We start from the raw sequence: 17,666 nt of genomic DNA on the forward strand, positions 1-17,666 counted from the left end.
TTAGATATGCAGCAAAATATACATATTTGACATAGAATTAATCATAATGATTATGGCTCTAGATTGCGGGAAAAGGCTGTTTCAGGTGTTTGAAAAACGCACAATTATCCAATTTACGGACAGGGGGTGTAGCCGCACTACGGACCGCCCCACTACGGACCACCCAACCATCCTTGCATACTTTGTGCCCCCTCAGATTTTTGGGTTGCATGATGCCCCTGCCTGTTCCCTCATCATCACAGACAGACTGCATACCAAATGGCCCCCTATTTCCTATATAGTGCACTACTTTTTCCAGAACCCTGGTCAAAAGTAGTGCACTATATAGGGATTAGGCTGCCATTTGGGACTAACCCACAGTCAGTTGATGTTCTGCGCTGAAGGTCACTGCTCGGCTTTGCTAATTACTGACAAGTCACATGCCTTTTCTCTGTTTAATATTTCCTTTGTTAAAGATTACCCTCTACTCTCCCATTGCAACTGGTTGAGCAACACTGAGGAAAGAATATACCAGGACTCCCTGGAAAGCAGTGGCAATTGTTACTGGTTAAATAAGTGAAATGAATAAGGGCAGTGAGTTTGTTTGGCCCTTTTCAAGGCTGGCATGATGACATGTCAGAAGAATTCTTGAAAATTGGAAGTGGTCATTTTATTTTTCCTCAAGCAGGCTACTTTTAACTCTGCGTAGGAAGACATTCCCCCAGCCTGAGCCTGTACAAGGACAAACAATAGCTGCTGTTCAGCGATTATGCATTTTCATGAGTTGGTTTACAATACAGTAGTCTTAAATACCATCTTTTTAAATACAGTACTAGCATATTCATGTCATATTTGTACATTTTACGTAGAGAAGTACGCAAAGAAACATGACAAATTATGCAACAAAAAAGCAACCTGTGTATTAATAAATATTTCAATTTGTCTATGAATTAAAGATGAATGCTTTCATCACAATCGTGTAAAACCTCAACAAATAATTCATAATCTAGGATTACAGAAACATGTTTAGGACAGAGGAGCAATTTACAGATAGTGACTATTTTCCTCATACTAGCTAAAACAGGGAAATGTAGATCCTGTGTTCTCGATAGAGACCAAGCACAAACTGTGTCCAGCTCTTTATTCTTTGTTAATCCAGGGCTCTTTAAAAGCTCAGTGTGTCAGGGCGAGAGAGGGGTTTGCCCTCCACTACTTGTCTGGGTCGCTGCTCTCTCCATCTCTCTCCATCTCTCTCGCTCAATCCCAATCGATTGGAAGAGCAGAGAAAAGAGAGAAGAGTGCTTCTCATTGCTGTTAAAGGCCCTTTGGGGGTCCCAGAGGGACTCACACTGCCCTTAGATCAACTGCATCCGGGCAGCTAGTGGGGTTGTCTTAAGAGCCCATTGTGTCTGCATCCCAAATGGCACTGTGAGTCTGCCTGCCCTGATGGTATGGAGCATCACTCAGCCATTAACTGATGTTTATTTAATCAACTCTGCTACATGGTAGATGCTCGCCCCACTGTATGTTTCTGACTGTGAGTTCAAAATCTAGACACTGCACAGATGTTAGGCTATCAAGCCGTCAAGTTTCAATGATTAATTTTCACAGTTTTAAAGGAGAGAAGGAGAGTACCGACGATCTATACAACAGACTACATTCCGGTACACTAGCCTACATATCTAAGCCACTATAGGGAATCGCAAAAGGAGACTAGGCCTAGTTCATGTGTATCTTGGAGACTAGTTGACATGTAACTTGGAGACTAGTTGACATGTAGCTTGGAGGCTAATTCACATATAGCTTGGAGGCTAATTCACATATAGCTTGGAGAATAGTTGACATGTAGCTTGGAGGCTAATTCACATGTAGTTTGGAGACTAATTCACATGTAGCTTGTAATTCCATCACAAAAACAATTCTCCAGTGTGAGGCAAGACAATACGAGATAGAAAACCTTTTTTGTTTTCATGTAAAATTTATGAAATGTATGTCTCTCAGATGTACAAATGTACAGGTATGCTAAATGGTCCTGAACTATAGTACTCTCTGTTTGTAAACTACATCGGAAGAACAGTTGCACTTCTGTATGTAAAATAGATGAGGAGGGGGTATAGTTTTGGAACTTTCTTGGAAAACCTGCTGGCGAAGGTAGTTGACTAAAATCAGTGCAGTGGTAGGCCTACTCAAAAAATCAAAAAGATGAGACCACAAATTCTATGTTTATTCTACACAGTAAATAAATACAATCTAGTTATTTTCAGAAATTGCTGACCAAAGTCTTATCAATGTACCTTCCAGCTATCTCTCTCCGTCTCTAATAATGCAAATCTTCCCTCCCCCTCACACCCTCTCTCTCTCTCAATCAGGTTTTAGCACTGTTCCCTATTTGATGGGCTTGATCCACTTACCAAGGACGCAGTGATCAGATTGAGGCTGATCAGATGTCACATCACTGTGGAAATGTCCAGTCTTAGAAAGCCACTTAACCTTCAGCCCGCCCGCTTCAATCCTCCCTGGAAATAACAGCGCAGGCCAGATAGCAGACCTGGGTTCAAATAGTATTTGAAATCATTTCAAACATCAACATACATTTGACCATACAGACAGCTAATGACTGCATTAAAATGACTTATTGATCCCCTCTCTAAGAAACAAGACGTGGCAGACAGGCAACTAATGCATATAGAGGTTTTAGTCCAGCGCCACATGGCCAGGACTCACTGCAGTTTGTTGCTTTCATGCAGTAGGAGCGGTAGGAGACACACCCTAACTCACAGTGGTTCCTGGTTTGTGAAGAAGAGGAATGTTTGATAGGAACATTTTGACAATGTTATGAATATGATGTAACACTGTAACAGGCTATTTCTCTTTTTGAGATTAAAATACGTTACTTAAAAGCATTTGGGACAACAAATATTTTCTTTGGGTTATCGCAGATTCTTATTTCATGAAATTACTAATGATGAAATGTGGTCTATTAAGGTCAATTTAAATACTAGTGAGTAGGATACAGGAACAGATATAGGGAGAGAGCAAATGGTGTTGATCCTCACGTTCAACCCTGATTAGACCCAATCCTGATCTCTCTCCAGGAGCTGTCACACTGGCCTTGATCCTCTGTATTACACAACAGACTTCACCTAGTGGACACACACACACACACACACACACACACACCTTGCAACGGAGAATGTACTGTACTATCGCTTCATTGAACCATGACTGCCCTCCAGTGGAAAAGCGATATTACTACATCTACAAAGAACTGCTGTGAACAGCAACACGTGCTAGCTGAAAAATAAGAAAATCGTGATTGAATGATGATCTATTAGGTAATTTAGGTAATTCCAAACGTTATTATACAATTAATACTCAGGGCTGTAATTGGAAATGTGGATGTTTCATTGTGCAGATCTCAGTGCTAAAATCAACACCATCACCATGTGAGTAACAACAGACAGCTTCAACTTGTCAGGTGTTAGCTAACAGCTAGCTAGCTAAATGTTTACCAGTTCATTATTTTAACCATAAAGACAAACATAAACCAGCTAAAAAGCTGCATTTTATTACCTAGCTGTTAGCTAGGATCATAAAAATCGTGGTAAATATGAATTAATATGTCTGTCAAAGAAACCGCTAGCTAGCTAGCCACTTTAAAAAGTGAAAGTGTTTCGGTTTTCCAGTTGTTACCATTTCTATCCATGTTTTTGCTCATGAAATTCATAGCAAAGATGGTGGATAAATGAAGATAGTTCACCCACCACTGTGACCTGTACGCTCTTGTTTGCTGGTCCTCACTACATATTTGTCGCCAAACCCACTGGCTCCAGGCCATCTATAAACCACTGCTAGGCAAATCTCCGCCTTATCTTAGCTCATTGGTCACCATAGCAACACCCACCCGTAGAATGCGCTCCAGCAGGTATATCTCACTGGTCATCCCCAAAGCCAACACCTCCTTTGGCCGCTATTCCTTCCAGTTCTCTGCTGCCAGTGACTGGAACAAACTGCAAAAATCTCTGAAGCTGGAGACTCTTATCTCCCTCACTAACTTTAAGCATCAGTTGTCAGAGCACCTTACCGATCACTGCACCTGTACACAGCCCTTCTGAAATTAGCCCACTCAACTACCTCATCCCCATATTGTTATTTATTTTGCTCATTTGCACCCCAGTATCTCTATTTGCACATCATCTCTTGCACATCTATCATTCCAGTGTTAATACTAATTGTAATTATTTTGCACTATGGCCTATTTATTGCCTTACCTCCATAACTTGCTACATTTGCACACACTGTATATATATTTTCTGTGGTATTTTTGACTTTATGTTTTGTTTTACCCCATATGTAACTCTGTGTTGTTGTTTTTATCGCACTGCTTTGCTTTATCTTGGCCAGGTCGCAGTTGTAAATGAGAACTTGTTCTCAACTGGCTTACCTGGTTAAATAAAGGTAAAATAAAATAAAACTCAGGCCGTTTACCATTGAAAAAATTATTAATTCCGGTCTACTTAACTGGGTGTGTCTCCCATAAACACCAATGCAATAGCAGCTGTGTCTGGTCTACTAAGTTAATTGACTTTCATTGAACCAGAAAAAACCAGCAAGTGGGGTGTCTTGCTTCCTCTTCCGTCTCTGATTCATAGCACACCACACATGCTGTTGTACAACAACAAAGTACAACAATACCAGTTCCAAAGCCTGAGCCTCTAATTACGTTTCGGTGTCGAAGAACCTGATTGGCTGTCAAAATCAATCGACCGCTCTGGCAGGTGGCGTGCACGTGCAATTTATTAAATACGCGCTTCACAACATACTCCCACTTCGACCAAGGTAAACTGATACAGCATAGCATGTCAATATTTCTCGACAAACTAGTTGATATTCTTCGTTCCAATGACGTTAGATAAAGCTGTAAAGAATATCGCTGCTTTTAATGTATTGCAAACACCTGTAAAACGTTTTTTTAGCTGCGTTAGGCTATATTTAGTAATGTCATGGGGATGTTATAAATAGGCTCCCATATGTCCCATGTATCTAGTTGAATTTGTTCATATTCAAATAAATCTAAGGGACTCAGTTAAATGTTATTAATAACATGTCCACATATATTCAAACCGCATGGCGCATCTATTAATTTCTGGCCTTCATCAAAGTGCATCAGCTCCATCTGATAATTGGTTGTATGTTTTTCAGAACATGTGGTATCCTTTCCCAGTGCTCATGCCATTACCTCTGTCGCCGGAGCCACAGCGTCCATCAGATATTTCACAGACACCCTGTGCATCAGGGATGATTCAGATACATATGGTACCTTATGAACAACGTTTCTTTCAAACTGCAATGAACGGGTTGGCTGGTAAGTCAGGGGGGGAGTGCTTTTAAATATGCAGAAATCGCTCAGCCATTTTCTGGTTGCCAAAATTCGAATAGTTCGCCTAATTTCGTTTGTGACAAAACAAGTAATGGATAATCATTGTACCATCCAAACCGCTGTGAAATATATTTTAATTAAATACAAATATTGTATTTTAAGCTGTTTGAAACTGGTGTACAAAACCTAAAGTAAAATATGCAAAAATTAAATTTAAGCATGGGAAGCATAGAAATAGAGCACATAGAACAGATCTATCGCTTCTTAGACTTGCTTTCAATGAGAATGACAGATTTATAACCCATATTTCTATGTGAATTTGGTCAGGTTACCCAAAAAGTTACATATTGTTTAAAACACTATCCTCCAAGTGGTGCAGGGGTCTAAAGGCATCTGTCCCATTCTTCCCAGTCAAAACAGTTTGGAAGAGTTTGTGCATATATTATGATATTTTGACGTTTTTGTTAATTTGGGAATTTTACAACTAAGATGTTTGTTGCAGTATTTCTCAATGAAATAATTTGCATGAAAACGAGTCTGTGATTGGTCAACAGTAGGGATTCTTCAATAAAGGCTTTGTTGTCATTCAACAAGAGACAACTTGTTTTCATGTTTTCGTTGAGAAATACTGCATCAAACATCTTAGTTAGATATAAAATTGTGTGACTAAGATTTCTTGAGTCATCTTAGATTAATTCAGACTATTTTGAGGAAGTGTATACTGGCTATGGCGTCTCAAAATGGACAAACAGTACGCTTAAACAAAAAATTTTAAGAGCGTATGCAAGCACGCTTGTTCGGTTCCTCGGCTAGGCGCCAGCCGAACTGAAGCATGCTGACGCCTTAAGGCATTTCAGCCTGGGGTTCGATCCGTGACCGGGAGCCCCATAGGGCAGCGCACAATAGGCTCAGCGCCGTTAGGGGATGGTTTGGCCAGGGGGCTTTCCTTGGATTATCACGCTCTAGTGACTCGTTGTGGGGGGCCGGGCGCCTGCCAGCTGACTTCGGTCGTCAGTCGAACTGTGTTTCCTTCGACACATTGGTGCGGCTGGCTTCCGGGATAAGCGAACAGTGTTTTAAAAAGCAGCGCGGCTTGTCGGGTCATGTTTCAGAGGATGCTTGTCTCAACCTTCACCTCTCCCGAGCCCGTTGGGGAGTTACAGCAATGAGACAAGATTGTAACTACCAATTGGATATCATGAAATTGTGGAGAAGAATTTGTTTAAAAAAATAAACACTATCAAAGTAATAAGCACGAGGGATGCTTCCTCTTACAACACAAAACTCATAATCAATGGAATGCCCTTTCACTTTTTAACTTGAGCTTTCCAAATTCATTACAAAATAATTAATATTATGTCCAACCCATTTATGTATTCTCCCTCATTGCCTTGGGAAATTACATGCATTAATAATGTGCCTTTACCTCAATACAGCCCCTCCATCTTTGTTGATAGAGGACTGCAGGAAATTCCTTCTCAACAGGTATAGATCATGTCTATCAGTCCCAGCACATTCTTTATACTGTAATGAGAGAATCAAGAACATGAAATAGTCTATTGTGCATCCCATTTCTCCACCCTTCTGCTGAAGTGTGCACTTGCACACTCCCTGTCATGGATTTAATAATGGTGGAAATTCTGTCTAGCCAACACTTACACCAATCCAATGCTTTTAAATCCAAGACTGGGAGTGTACAAGTGCATACTTTGGGAGAGGTTTGGAGAATCAGGACGCAACCTAGGTCTAACTCTGCATGTTACAGGTCTGTGTTTGACCTGGTGAAAGTCACCCATTTCCTTGAACTGACAGACCCCAAGCTGCTGGGTTGGTACTTATCCCTGCCTGTGGAGGACAGGAAGCTCATACAAGGTACAGTAGGGACCAGGGAAGGTTGTATTATAGAGAAACAAAAGCTCCCAATAGTGTCCTTACAGTTTTGCCGTCAAATTACAAAACAGTTGTATAGAATCCCTATCCAGGGCCACCAATTGACTGTAAAATATTAATCCAATTGACAGCCTACTTTCTGTAGTCTCAGTGAAAACTGAGCAACGGATTAGTTGTCTTTCCCTTTCAACTTTCTGTTCCACAGAGGAAGGAGGACTCCATCAGTTTCTGCAGAGGCATCCTGCTCTGGAAGTAGCCAGACAACTGGTTTATGTTAAACGTGAGTTATGGCTCTGCTTGACTTTAATCTATTTTCTGTTGTAACCCTGGTTGAATTATCCTTGAGCACTGGCGTATCAGTGCTCATAGCATATGAACACATCATAAGCCATGGCAAAATGTTTAGAATTACAGGAAATTAGCTTTAAAACTGCAAAATTCTCTCTCGGCCTTATGGCAAAATGTGTAGATTAGCAGGAAATGTGCTTTTAAAACTGCTAACTTTTCTTTCAGCCTCATGACAAAATGTGTAGAATTACAAGAAATTTGCTGTTTCCACCCCAAATTATTTTTCTTCTGAGAACATGGGCCCTTGCTTAGACCTTGCAGGGGGCCTCGTGAAACTGCAGTACACCGCTGTCCCTGAGCCTACATATCATACTCACATATACCGCTATACTGGCTTTACTCTGTATATTTTACTCAATTAATAGTTGTATTATACTTTTATATCACTTTATATTTGATAACATTTGTTTTTTTCAAAATTGTATACAGAACAGGTGAGAGGTTGCTGGAAACCTCCTGCTGTTACGCAGACGATGTCATCAAACCTAAACAAGTATGTTCTCTCTCCTGTCAATTCAGATAACTACATTTGTTGGTCACCAGGTGTGATTCTACAACCAGTAGTTGTCATAAATTTAGCAGGGTAAAAGCTACCATTGTATCCTGTTCTAATTTCATATCTGCTGTTCTCAGATCCAGAAGGCCCACATTCTATGGTGTGATTCAGTGTCCCAACTGTGGAACCAGTTGTTCCTCTGGAGCTAAGATATGCCGACGCTGTAGCACACCTATCCAGAAGGAGATCCCGGCATGCCAGTCAGGTGTGGTTTTAAAATGATAATTTAAAACATAGACTGTTATATTTGCATTGTATGGACATATTTTATGTCTCGGAAGGAACATGCCCATTCATAGTCAGTCATATACTACTGCACAGTCAATGGGTAATATTAAATGTCTCTCATTCCACACTAGCAGCCAAGTAATAGTAGCAGTAGCTACTACTTTATGAATCCCACAAAGTTACATTGATTTCATCACCACAACAAAAGTTGTTTTGTTTAGCTCTATTGTTTCTTTATTTTGATACAACCATGTTATTGTCTTCCTCATAGAAGAGGAGAAAGAGTTAGGTCTTCTTCCCAACAACCTGAAGGAGGAGCTAAATCTGTTCAACTGTTCAGGGAACGGAGTCCAGTCAGTCCAAGTCCACCACCAGGTGGCAGCAGGAGCAGTGCAGCAGTTCAGGAGATGTCAGCCTCAGTCCTTTACTACCACTACCTTCCCATCCACAGCAGTGGGCTGTCTGGTCAACCTTCAGGATAGCTTCCAGTCAGCCTGTGGTGATACCAGCGGCGGCCATATTGGAGCCACAGAGAATTCTCCAGGCCAACAGGAGGCGCACTGCTCCAAGGTCCAGCTGTGGCAGGATGGCAACAACCGCAGTAGTGTGGTGGTATGTAAGGATCCGTCCGCCCAGGCTAACTTCTCTTTGGATATGGAGCTGGAGATACAAAGCCAGAGAGGAATTAACAGGAGCCAGTCTACCATCGAAAGCCAGGAGGGTGAGTCCATGGCCAACTCCAAGTCCATGCATGACCAGACGGCAGACTTCCCCATGTTGGACCGAGAGACTCCTCCAGAGTACTACAGCTTCAATAGCACAAGGATGGACTGCACAGAGTGGAACGACACCAGCATCAACACCAGCCCGTCAGCGGAGCCGGACCAGGACGACTCACTATCACTCATGGCCACCATGGGGAGCACTGAGCAGCCTAGCGGAGCAGAGGAGGCGGAGACACCTGAAGGCAGTATGGTGTCTTCCTGCGCAGGAGACCTCAGCGAGTACTGTGATTGGACCTACGACAACTGCCCCGGCAACCTACCAAATGAGGTAGAGGCCTCAAGATGCGAGCTAGAGAATGATGGCGTCGACTACCAGAGCATCATGGAAGAGGATGGGAGTATTCTCATGTATAAAGCAAGTAATGAGGGGACACCTGACTTAAACGCGACACGCCCACAAGGCCAAACCAAGATGGACCAGTCCGGTTGGTCTAGAGAGAGTCTCAGTGCACCCCAGACCCCGAAGAGAGAGGAGCAGTCCATCTATGAGGAGTCCTTTGTGTCCATAAGCCCTGGTGCGGCGGCGGCCGTCGTGACCCCCACACAGCATGGGAACGGTATGTCTGTGTCCTCTCTAGTCAACCTGAACCAGACTTTTGATATCTCTCCTTCACGGGTCACAGGAGCTAGACTGAGCACAGCCGACCATTCAACAAATACTTCGCCTGCCGTCACCAAACATGACATCTTGGTTGGTATTGACCACAGTCTAACAGGCTGCAACCAGAACACACAAACTCGGGGCACAACTACAACTGACAAGTATGTCATCACTGAAGTCCACATGGCAGACCTGGACTATCTCACTGAGGTACATTACTGTTAACACTCCTCCTGTAATGTTTATAGTTGTCATTTAGATTTCCTTTTTAATGAAATACATTTATTTCTTCAATATCTAAATGTCTTTAAGGAATTCATCAAGCTGAAATTTGCTCAAGAGGAACTGAAAGAGCTGAAAGAGAAAATGGCAAGGTATTTTAGTCTCACTAAATAAATACACTTTTCTTTCTGTTATCTGTTATACCTCCATTGCGGATTTATTTGAGATCATGAAAATCTCCATGATTCTATTCTTCCATCTGCTGAAGTGCTGACCTTGGCTATGTCTGTTGCTGCCTGTATCAGCTCTGCAGGCGGTGTGAGTGTGAGAGATGGAAGAGGCTGCGGTGACGCGGACCGTGGTGTATGTGACTGTGTCCAGCGTGCCAGGCGGGCAGAGCTGAGCCTGCTGGCCCTGCAGTATTGGATGTGCCAACGGCACTGCTGGAGTCGCTACTACACCTCACCCGAGGGAGACCGTCTGGTCCAGGGGTAAGAGACAGGACAGGAGGGATGACAGCTTGGCACTTTACAAAGTTGGGCAGAACTCAGTCATATATCATTTAGGTCCAGGGTAAGGGACAGGACAGGAGACAGCAGGGCACCTTACAATTAAAACTCATTAATTCATTTATTCATTAGGTCCATATATGAGAGGGTTAAAATATAATTGGACATGTGGTATCTGTTAGTGTTATGTCTATCTGATCATGCATGTTGATCATTCACAGTTAGCCACTATAATGGTAATGTAGCTATTGAATACACCTTCCCTGTTATGGCAGCTCTAAAAAGCCCCATAATCTTAGTCCAGGAAAAGGCTTAATCTGGGTCCAAGAAACCAGCGCTATATTATTACTATGTTGACATTCCAGTATGTATATCCCCACCCCCCTGCCCTGTAGGACTGAGGGGCCTCCTGAGAGCCTGGTGAAGGTGCTGCAGGTCCTGGAGGTAGACTACATAGAGATGAGGAGACAGGTCCTGTCAGGTATACCCCTGGACCAGCTCAGACCCCTGTCTGTCGACTCCCAGAGGATCACCTCAGGGACCAGCTACGTCCCCCAACAGGTAAGCTGCTCCCTCTGGTACCCTTCCTTCCTCTCAGTACATTTAGGTTTGTATGATGCAGGGTGGATCTCATGGTTGTTTTCCCCTTTTCAGATAGTTGACGAGTCTTTGGGAAATGCTCTGTCTGAGTAGGTATTTGATTAATGAAATAATGAATGAGTGAGTGAGTGAATTAATGAATGAAGTTGATTGTATAAATTGTTTTTTTCCCTATCCTCCAGTGCCTCAGATAGGAGCTCCCAGCAGTTGCTGGTAGAGGATGCCCGCGTAGAGGACGTCAGTGTAGTTGGTGAAGGAGATGGAGAGTTAAACAGACTGGTGTCCCAGTCTGTTTTATCAGTCCTTGGACAGGATGATGGGATGGTTGGCAGGATGAAGGCAGAAGGGCCAGTTGGTAACCCCAAGGCTGAGGACTGCAGGTCTGGGAAGGCGGTCACCCTCCTCCCCCAGCAGCCTGTGGTCAACCGGGGGCCCAGGCCAGGTAATGAGACCTATTCGTTCATTCATCCATGGTTTATTTGAATAGGGAGGGATAGGTACAGTGAGGGGAAAAAGTATTTGATCCCCTGCTGATTTTGTACATTTGCCCACTGACAAAGAAATGATCAGTCTATAATTTTAATGGTAGGTTTATTTGAACAGTGAGAGACAGAATAACAACAAAAAAATCCTGAAAAACGCATGTCAAAAATGTTATAAATTGATTTGCATTTTAATGAGGGAAATCAGTATTTGACACCCTCTCAATCAGAAAGATTTTTGGCTCCCATGTGTCTTTTATACAGGTAACGAGCTGAGATTAGGAGCACGCTCTTAAAGGGAGTGCTCCTAATCTCAGCTTGTTACCTGTGTAAAAGACACCTGTCCACAGAACCAATCAATCAATCAGATTCCAAACTCTCCACCATGGCCAAGACCAAAGAGCTCTCCCAGGATGTCAGGGACAAGATTGTAGACCTACACAAGGCTGGAATGGGCTACAAGACCATCGCCAAGTAGCTTGGTGAGAAGGTGACAACATTTGGTGCGATTATTCGCAAATGGAAGAAACACAAAATAACTGTCAATCTCCCTCGGCCTGGGGCTCCATGCAAGATCTCACCTCGTGGAGTTGCAATGATCATGAGAACGGTGAGGAATCAGCCCAGAACTACACGGGAGGATCTTGTCAATGATCTCAAGGCAGCTGGGACCATAGTCACCAAGAAAACAATTGGTAACACACTATGCCGTGAAGGACTGAAATCCTGCAGCGCCCGCAAGGTCCCCCTGCTCAAGAAAGCACATATACAGGGCCGTCTGAAGTTTGCCAATGAACATCTGAATGATTCAGAGGAGAACTGGGTGAAAGTGTTGCGGTCAGATGAGACCAAAATCAAGCTCTTTGGCATCAACTCAACTCGCCGTATTTGGAGGAGGAATGCTGCCTATGACCCCAAGAACACCATCCCCACCGTCAAACATGGAGGTGGAAACATTTTTGCTTTGGGGGTGTTTTTCTGCTAAGGGGACAGGACAACTTCACAGCATCAAAGGGATGATGGACGGGGCCATGTACCGTCAAATCTTGGGTGAGAACCTCCTTCCCTCAGCCAGGGCATTGAAAATGGGTTGTGGATGGGTATTCCAGCATGACAATGACCCAAAACACACGGCCAAGGCAACAAAGGAGTGGCTCAAGAAGAAGCACATTAAGGTCCTGGAGTGGCCTAGCCAGTCTCCAGACCTTAATCCCATAGAAAATCTGTGGAGGGAGCTGAAGGTTTGAGTTGCCAAGCGTCAGCCTCAAAACCTTAATGACTTGGAGAAGATCTGCAAAGAGGAGTGGGACAAAATCCCTCCTGAGATGTGTGCAAACCTGGTGGCCAACTACAAGAAACGTCTGACCTCTGTGATTGCCAACAAGGGTTTTGCCACCAAGTACTAAGTCATGTTTTGCAGAGGGGTCAAATACTTATTTCCCTCATTAAAATGCAAATCAATTTATAACATTTTGTGCAATTTTTAACATGTGTTTTTCTGGATTTTTGTTTTGTTATTCTGTCTCTCACTGCTCAAATAAACCTAACATTAAAATTATAGACTGATCATGTCTTTGTCAGTGGGCAAATGTACAAAATCAGCAGGGGATCAAATACTTTTTTCCCCTCACTGTACAAACACATTGGCTCATTGAATGTATAAACATAGAATGCGTTGCACTACAGTGTTCCACAGTGTTCTCAAAGCTGGTTCCTATCCACCTGGTTTTCCTAACTCACACTCAACAGGTGGAACCAAAGACCACAACTCTAGCGAGGCGTGGTACGATGCAGAGGAGGACCTTGAGCCTGATGGTGTAGAGCTGAAGGAAGGAGGTCTGGCTGAGGTCCCGGAGGAGGAAGGAAATGGCAAGGATAGGTTTGAGGGAAAAAGCTGCATGACAGACAGACCTCAAGATTTTGAGTTTCAAATGTTTCACTGTGTGTTGTTCATAATTTGACTGAATCTTGCTGAATTTGATATTTCGGTAACACTACCTACTGGTACATAAGGATTTCATAACCCACACATAACAAGTTCATAAACAGTGTTTATAAACATTAATTTATATATTTCTTTAGGAGTCGTTGGGGAGAAGGATCAGAGCTCCTTCCTGTGTGTCACAGACCTACCCAGTGATGTAACGGAGGTAAGCCTCAGCATGTGACAATGTTTATAACTCAATTCATCTTTCCTCGATTCCTTGCATCCGTTGCATCAACCGTTTTGGAGAAGGTCCAAGGTCCCTTCCCTTGGACCTTCTTCTCCAATGCTGTTTGAAAGGAGGCAAGGAGATTGGATGTGAGGAATCAGTGATAAAAATGGGAAAGTGTGAGGAGTGATCTGGCCACCAGGGGGCAACATACCCTAATATAACTCCCCTATCTGTCTGTCTTCATAGAGAGAAGTAATGCTCTGGTTTGAGAAGTATCAAGCATCTGAAGTGAGCATTTCCACCTTCAGCAACAACCTCCGGTAAAATAAAACCACAGTGACCCTGTAGAATGAAACTTAAGTTAATGAATGTATAAGCGTTCCAAGGCAACTGTTACATCAAGATTTCAGTATAATAACATCAACAACACAGACTTTTGTATAGAATATTGTCCCCTCACATGAAGCAATTGAGTACATGTCAATGTTAAGACCTTCTCTCTCTGTTCTTGCAGAGTTGCCATAGTGACTGTGAGTGGTCCAAAGATGGCTGACAGTGCATTGAGTGAGATGGACGGGTGCAATATGCAGGGACACACGGTGCATGTGGTGCACATCTGCAGACCAAGCCACACTGGGAGCCAGGGTCAGGGGGGGCAAACCCAGCAACAGCCTGGTCCCTCAGCCAGCACCAAGGCAGGGCCCTCTGGAGACGCCCCAGGCCCCAAAGACTCCAAGAGCAAAAACACCCATATCACCACCCCACTGAAGGTTAGGGGGATGTTTCTCTGCAGTTGTTGTTTTGTAATCAGGGATTGTAGATGGAAATATTATTTGTTTTCAATCTGTTGCAATGCGTTGAATGCTCCCAAGTTGATTTGTCCATAATCATTCCCTCTCTCCCATGTCTTTGGTCTCTGATCTCATCTGGTGTCTCTCTCCAGCCCCTGCAGCTCAGCCTCCAGAAGAGGACCACCGTGTGTGACTCCCCCACGGCGTCGGGGACCTGTGTGCCCCAGCACTACGCCACCATGGGTAGCTTCGATACACTGATGGCCCAGTTGTCAGAGCGCCACCCAGAGGCGGGGAGGCAGAGGATTGTTGACGCCTTGCTGGAGCTGAGGGCCAAACACCAGGGGTTCCTCAGCGGCCTGCCTCTCAAGACCATTGTAAACATGACCTCTGACCTGCTGACACGATAAGGACTCCACTTCCTATTCTATTGTTGACTCCACTCTCTCCAATCTGTTGTTATTTGCCTTTGTGTTGAAACACAGGTTACAGGTTTGCCCAAAGCCAGGCTTTTGATTTACTTAAATGTAGTAAGGAACTTATCCACTGTTTTGTTTGTTCCTCAGAGAGGGCATGTTATTACTCTACTCTTTTGCTACAGTACTTAGTGAATTGTTTTATGTACTTTTGAGCCTGAAAAGTGCAAATATGAAGAAGAAATATATATTTTTAGTTTGCAAATTGTTAAAAATTACATTTGACTTTTTAAGTTAATTCAAGTCATGGTAGAATTGCAAAGGAGTTTTTATGTTCTGTTTTAGTTAAATACATCTGAAAACCTGAAATATTGATCTTGGATATTAGAGTAGGTTACGTTTTTTTTAAATTAATCAGTTTTGTTCTCCACAGGACAATTTGATTAATTATGTCTGGAAGGATAGTTCACGTATCCTCCAGATTCAACCATTTTCCCCTTTGTCCATCCTCTCAGTATTGGAATACTGTTATTGTCAAAGCTACAGTGCCTTCAGAAAGTATTCATACCCCTTGACTTATTCCACATTTTGTTGTTACAGCCTGAATTAAAAATGGATTCAATAGATTGTTTTTCTCACCCATCTACACAAAATACCCCATAATGACGAAGTGAAAACATGTTTTTAGATATTTTTTCAAAATGTATTGAAAATGAAATGCAGAAATATTCAATTTACATAAGTATTCACACCCTTGAGTCATTACTTCGTAGAAGCACCTTTAGCAGTGATTACGACTGTGAGTCTTTCTGGGTTAGTCTCTTAAGAGCTTTGCACACCTGGATTGTGCAACATTTGCCCATTATTCTTTTAAAAATTCTTCAAGCTCTCAAATTGGTTGTTGGTCTTTGTTAGACAACCATTTTCAGGTTTTGCCATAGATTTTCAAGCTGTCGCTCAGACACTCAGGAACATTCACTGTCTTATTGGTAAGCAAATCCAGTGTATATTTGGCCTTGTGTTTTAGGTTATTGTCCTGCTGAAAGGTGAATTAATCTCCCAGTGTCTGGTCCCGTGTAGCTCAGTTGGTAGAGCATGGTGTTTGCAATGCCAGGGTTGTGGGTTCGTTTCCCACGGGGGACCAGTATGAAACAAATAAAATGTATGCACTCACTAACTGTAAGTCACTCTGGATAAGAGCGTCTGCTAAATGACTAAAAAAACGTAAAAACGTGTCTGGTGGAAAGCGGACTGAAACAGGATTTCCTCTAGGACTTTGCCTGTGCTTAGCGCCCTTCTGTTTATTTTATTTTATTCTAAACAACTACCCAGTCCTTAATGATTACAAGCATACCCATAACATGATGCATCCACCACTATGCTGGAAAATATGGAGAGTGGTACTCAGTAATGTGTTGTATTGGATTTGCCCTAAACATAACACTTTGTATTCAGAAGAAAAAGTTAATTGCTCTGCCACATTTTTTGCAGTATTACTTTAGTGCCTTGTTGCAAACAGGATGCAATTTTTTGAATATTTGTATTCTGTACAGGCTTCCTTTTCACTCTGTCAATTAGGTTAGTTGATCCATTCTCAGTTTTCTCCTATGATAGCCATTGAACTCCGTAACTGTTTTAAAGTCACCATTGGCCTCATGGTTTCCTTCCTCTCCGGCAACTGAGTAAGGCAGGACGCCTGGATTGATACACCATCCAAAGTGTAATTAATAACTTCACCATGCTCAAAGGGATACTCAATGTCTTTTTTTTTCGACACACAAAATCCATCTACCAATAGGTGCCCTTTGTGAGGCATTGGAAAACCTCCCTGGTCTTTGTGGTAGAATCTGTGTTTGAAATTCACTGCGCGACTGAGGGACCTTACAGATAATTGTATGTGTGCGGTACAGAGATAAGGTAGTCGTTCTAGAAACACCACTTTTGCACACAGTGAGTCCATGCAACTTATGTGACTTGATAAGCACATTTTTACTCCTGAAATGATTTAGGCTTGCAATAACAAAGGGGTTGAGGACTTATTGACTCAAGACATTTCAGCTTTTCATTTTTTATTAATTTGTACAGATTTTTAAAAACAATTCCACTTTGACATTATGGGGTATTGTATGTAGGTCAGTGACAAATCTAAATGTAATCCATTTTAAATTCAGGCTGTAACAACAATGTGGAAAAAGTCAACGGGGTGTGAATACTTTCTGAAGGCACTGTGCTTAGCTAGTGTTTGCCTGTTGGACATATGGAGTTAGTATATAGTTAATTTCATTTTGCATATTGTTACGTTAATAAAATATACTTTAGTTTGGTATCTTGTGTGGGTTGTTGTGCATTTAGAGTTTCTGTCTCAGCCCCAACTGGCCTTGATATGTATGCCTATGCATGGTATACAAGCAAATCCCTTTATCATGCAAGTTCTCGCGTTTCTGTTAATGGCCAGCAGGTGGTGCAAGCTTCCAGGTTTTTGTTGATCGCTGAATAATCTACTGAGCCAGGCCAGTGAGGTGTAAGCAATAGGGTTTTACTGCACATGTAAAAGCGGTGCTGATTACATGAGCTCCCCGATCGTTAGTATAGACGCTACACACGCTCTATTGTATCTAACAGGTGGTAACATGACTTCTGAATGTGCTCATTAGGCAATTAGGTTACATTGACTAAGCATAGACAGTTACTGTGGAATAAACTATACTCTATAGCTTTGTACT

General features: G+C 42.6%; 1 protein-coding gene across 1 annotated transcript; it reads left to right on the top strand.

Moving 5' to 3' along the window:
- Window positions 1-6,099: 6,099 nt before the first annotated feature.
- rbm44 (RNA binding motif protein 44) lies at window positions 6,100-14,937 on the top strand (the record flags this gene model as incomplete). The annotated part of the gene is made up of 13 exons (XM_084179259.1): window positions 6,100-6,110; window positions 7,125-7,231; window positions 7,455-7,529; window positions 8,653-9,723; window positions 10,258-10,480; window positions 10,894-11,059; window positions 11,153-11,187; window positions 11,281-11,540; window positions 13,330-13,449; window positions 13,663-13,730; window positions 13,983-14,056; window positions 14,251-14,506; window positions 14,680-14,937. 13 exons carry the CDS (start codon window positions 6,100-6,102, stop codon window positions 14,935-14,937), a joined length of 2,724 nt encoding a protein of 907 aa, XP_084035385.1.
- Between the last annotated feature and the right edge of the window lie 2,729 nt (window positions 14,938-17,666).

Source organism: Coregonus lavaretus, assembly GCF_964263955.1.
Source record: "Coregonus lavaretus genome assembly, chromosome: 16".
Classification (NCBI taxonomy): Eukaryota; Metazoa; Chordata; class Actinopteri; order Salmoniformes; family Salmonidae; genus Coregonus; species Coregonus lavaretus.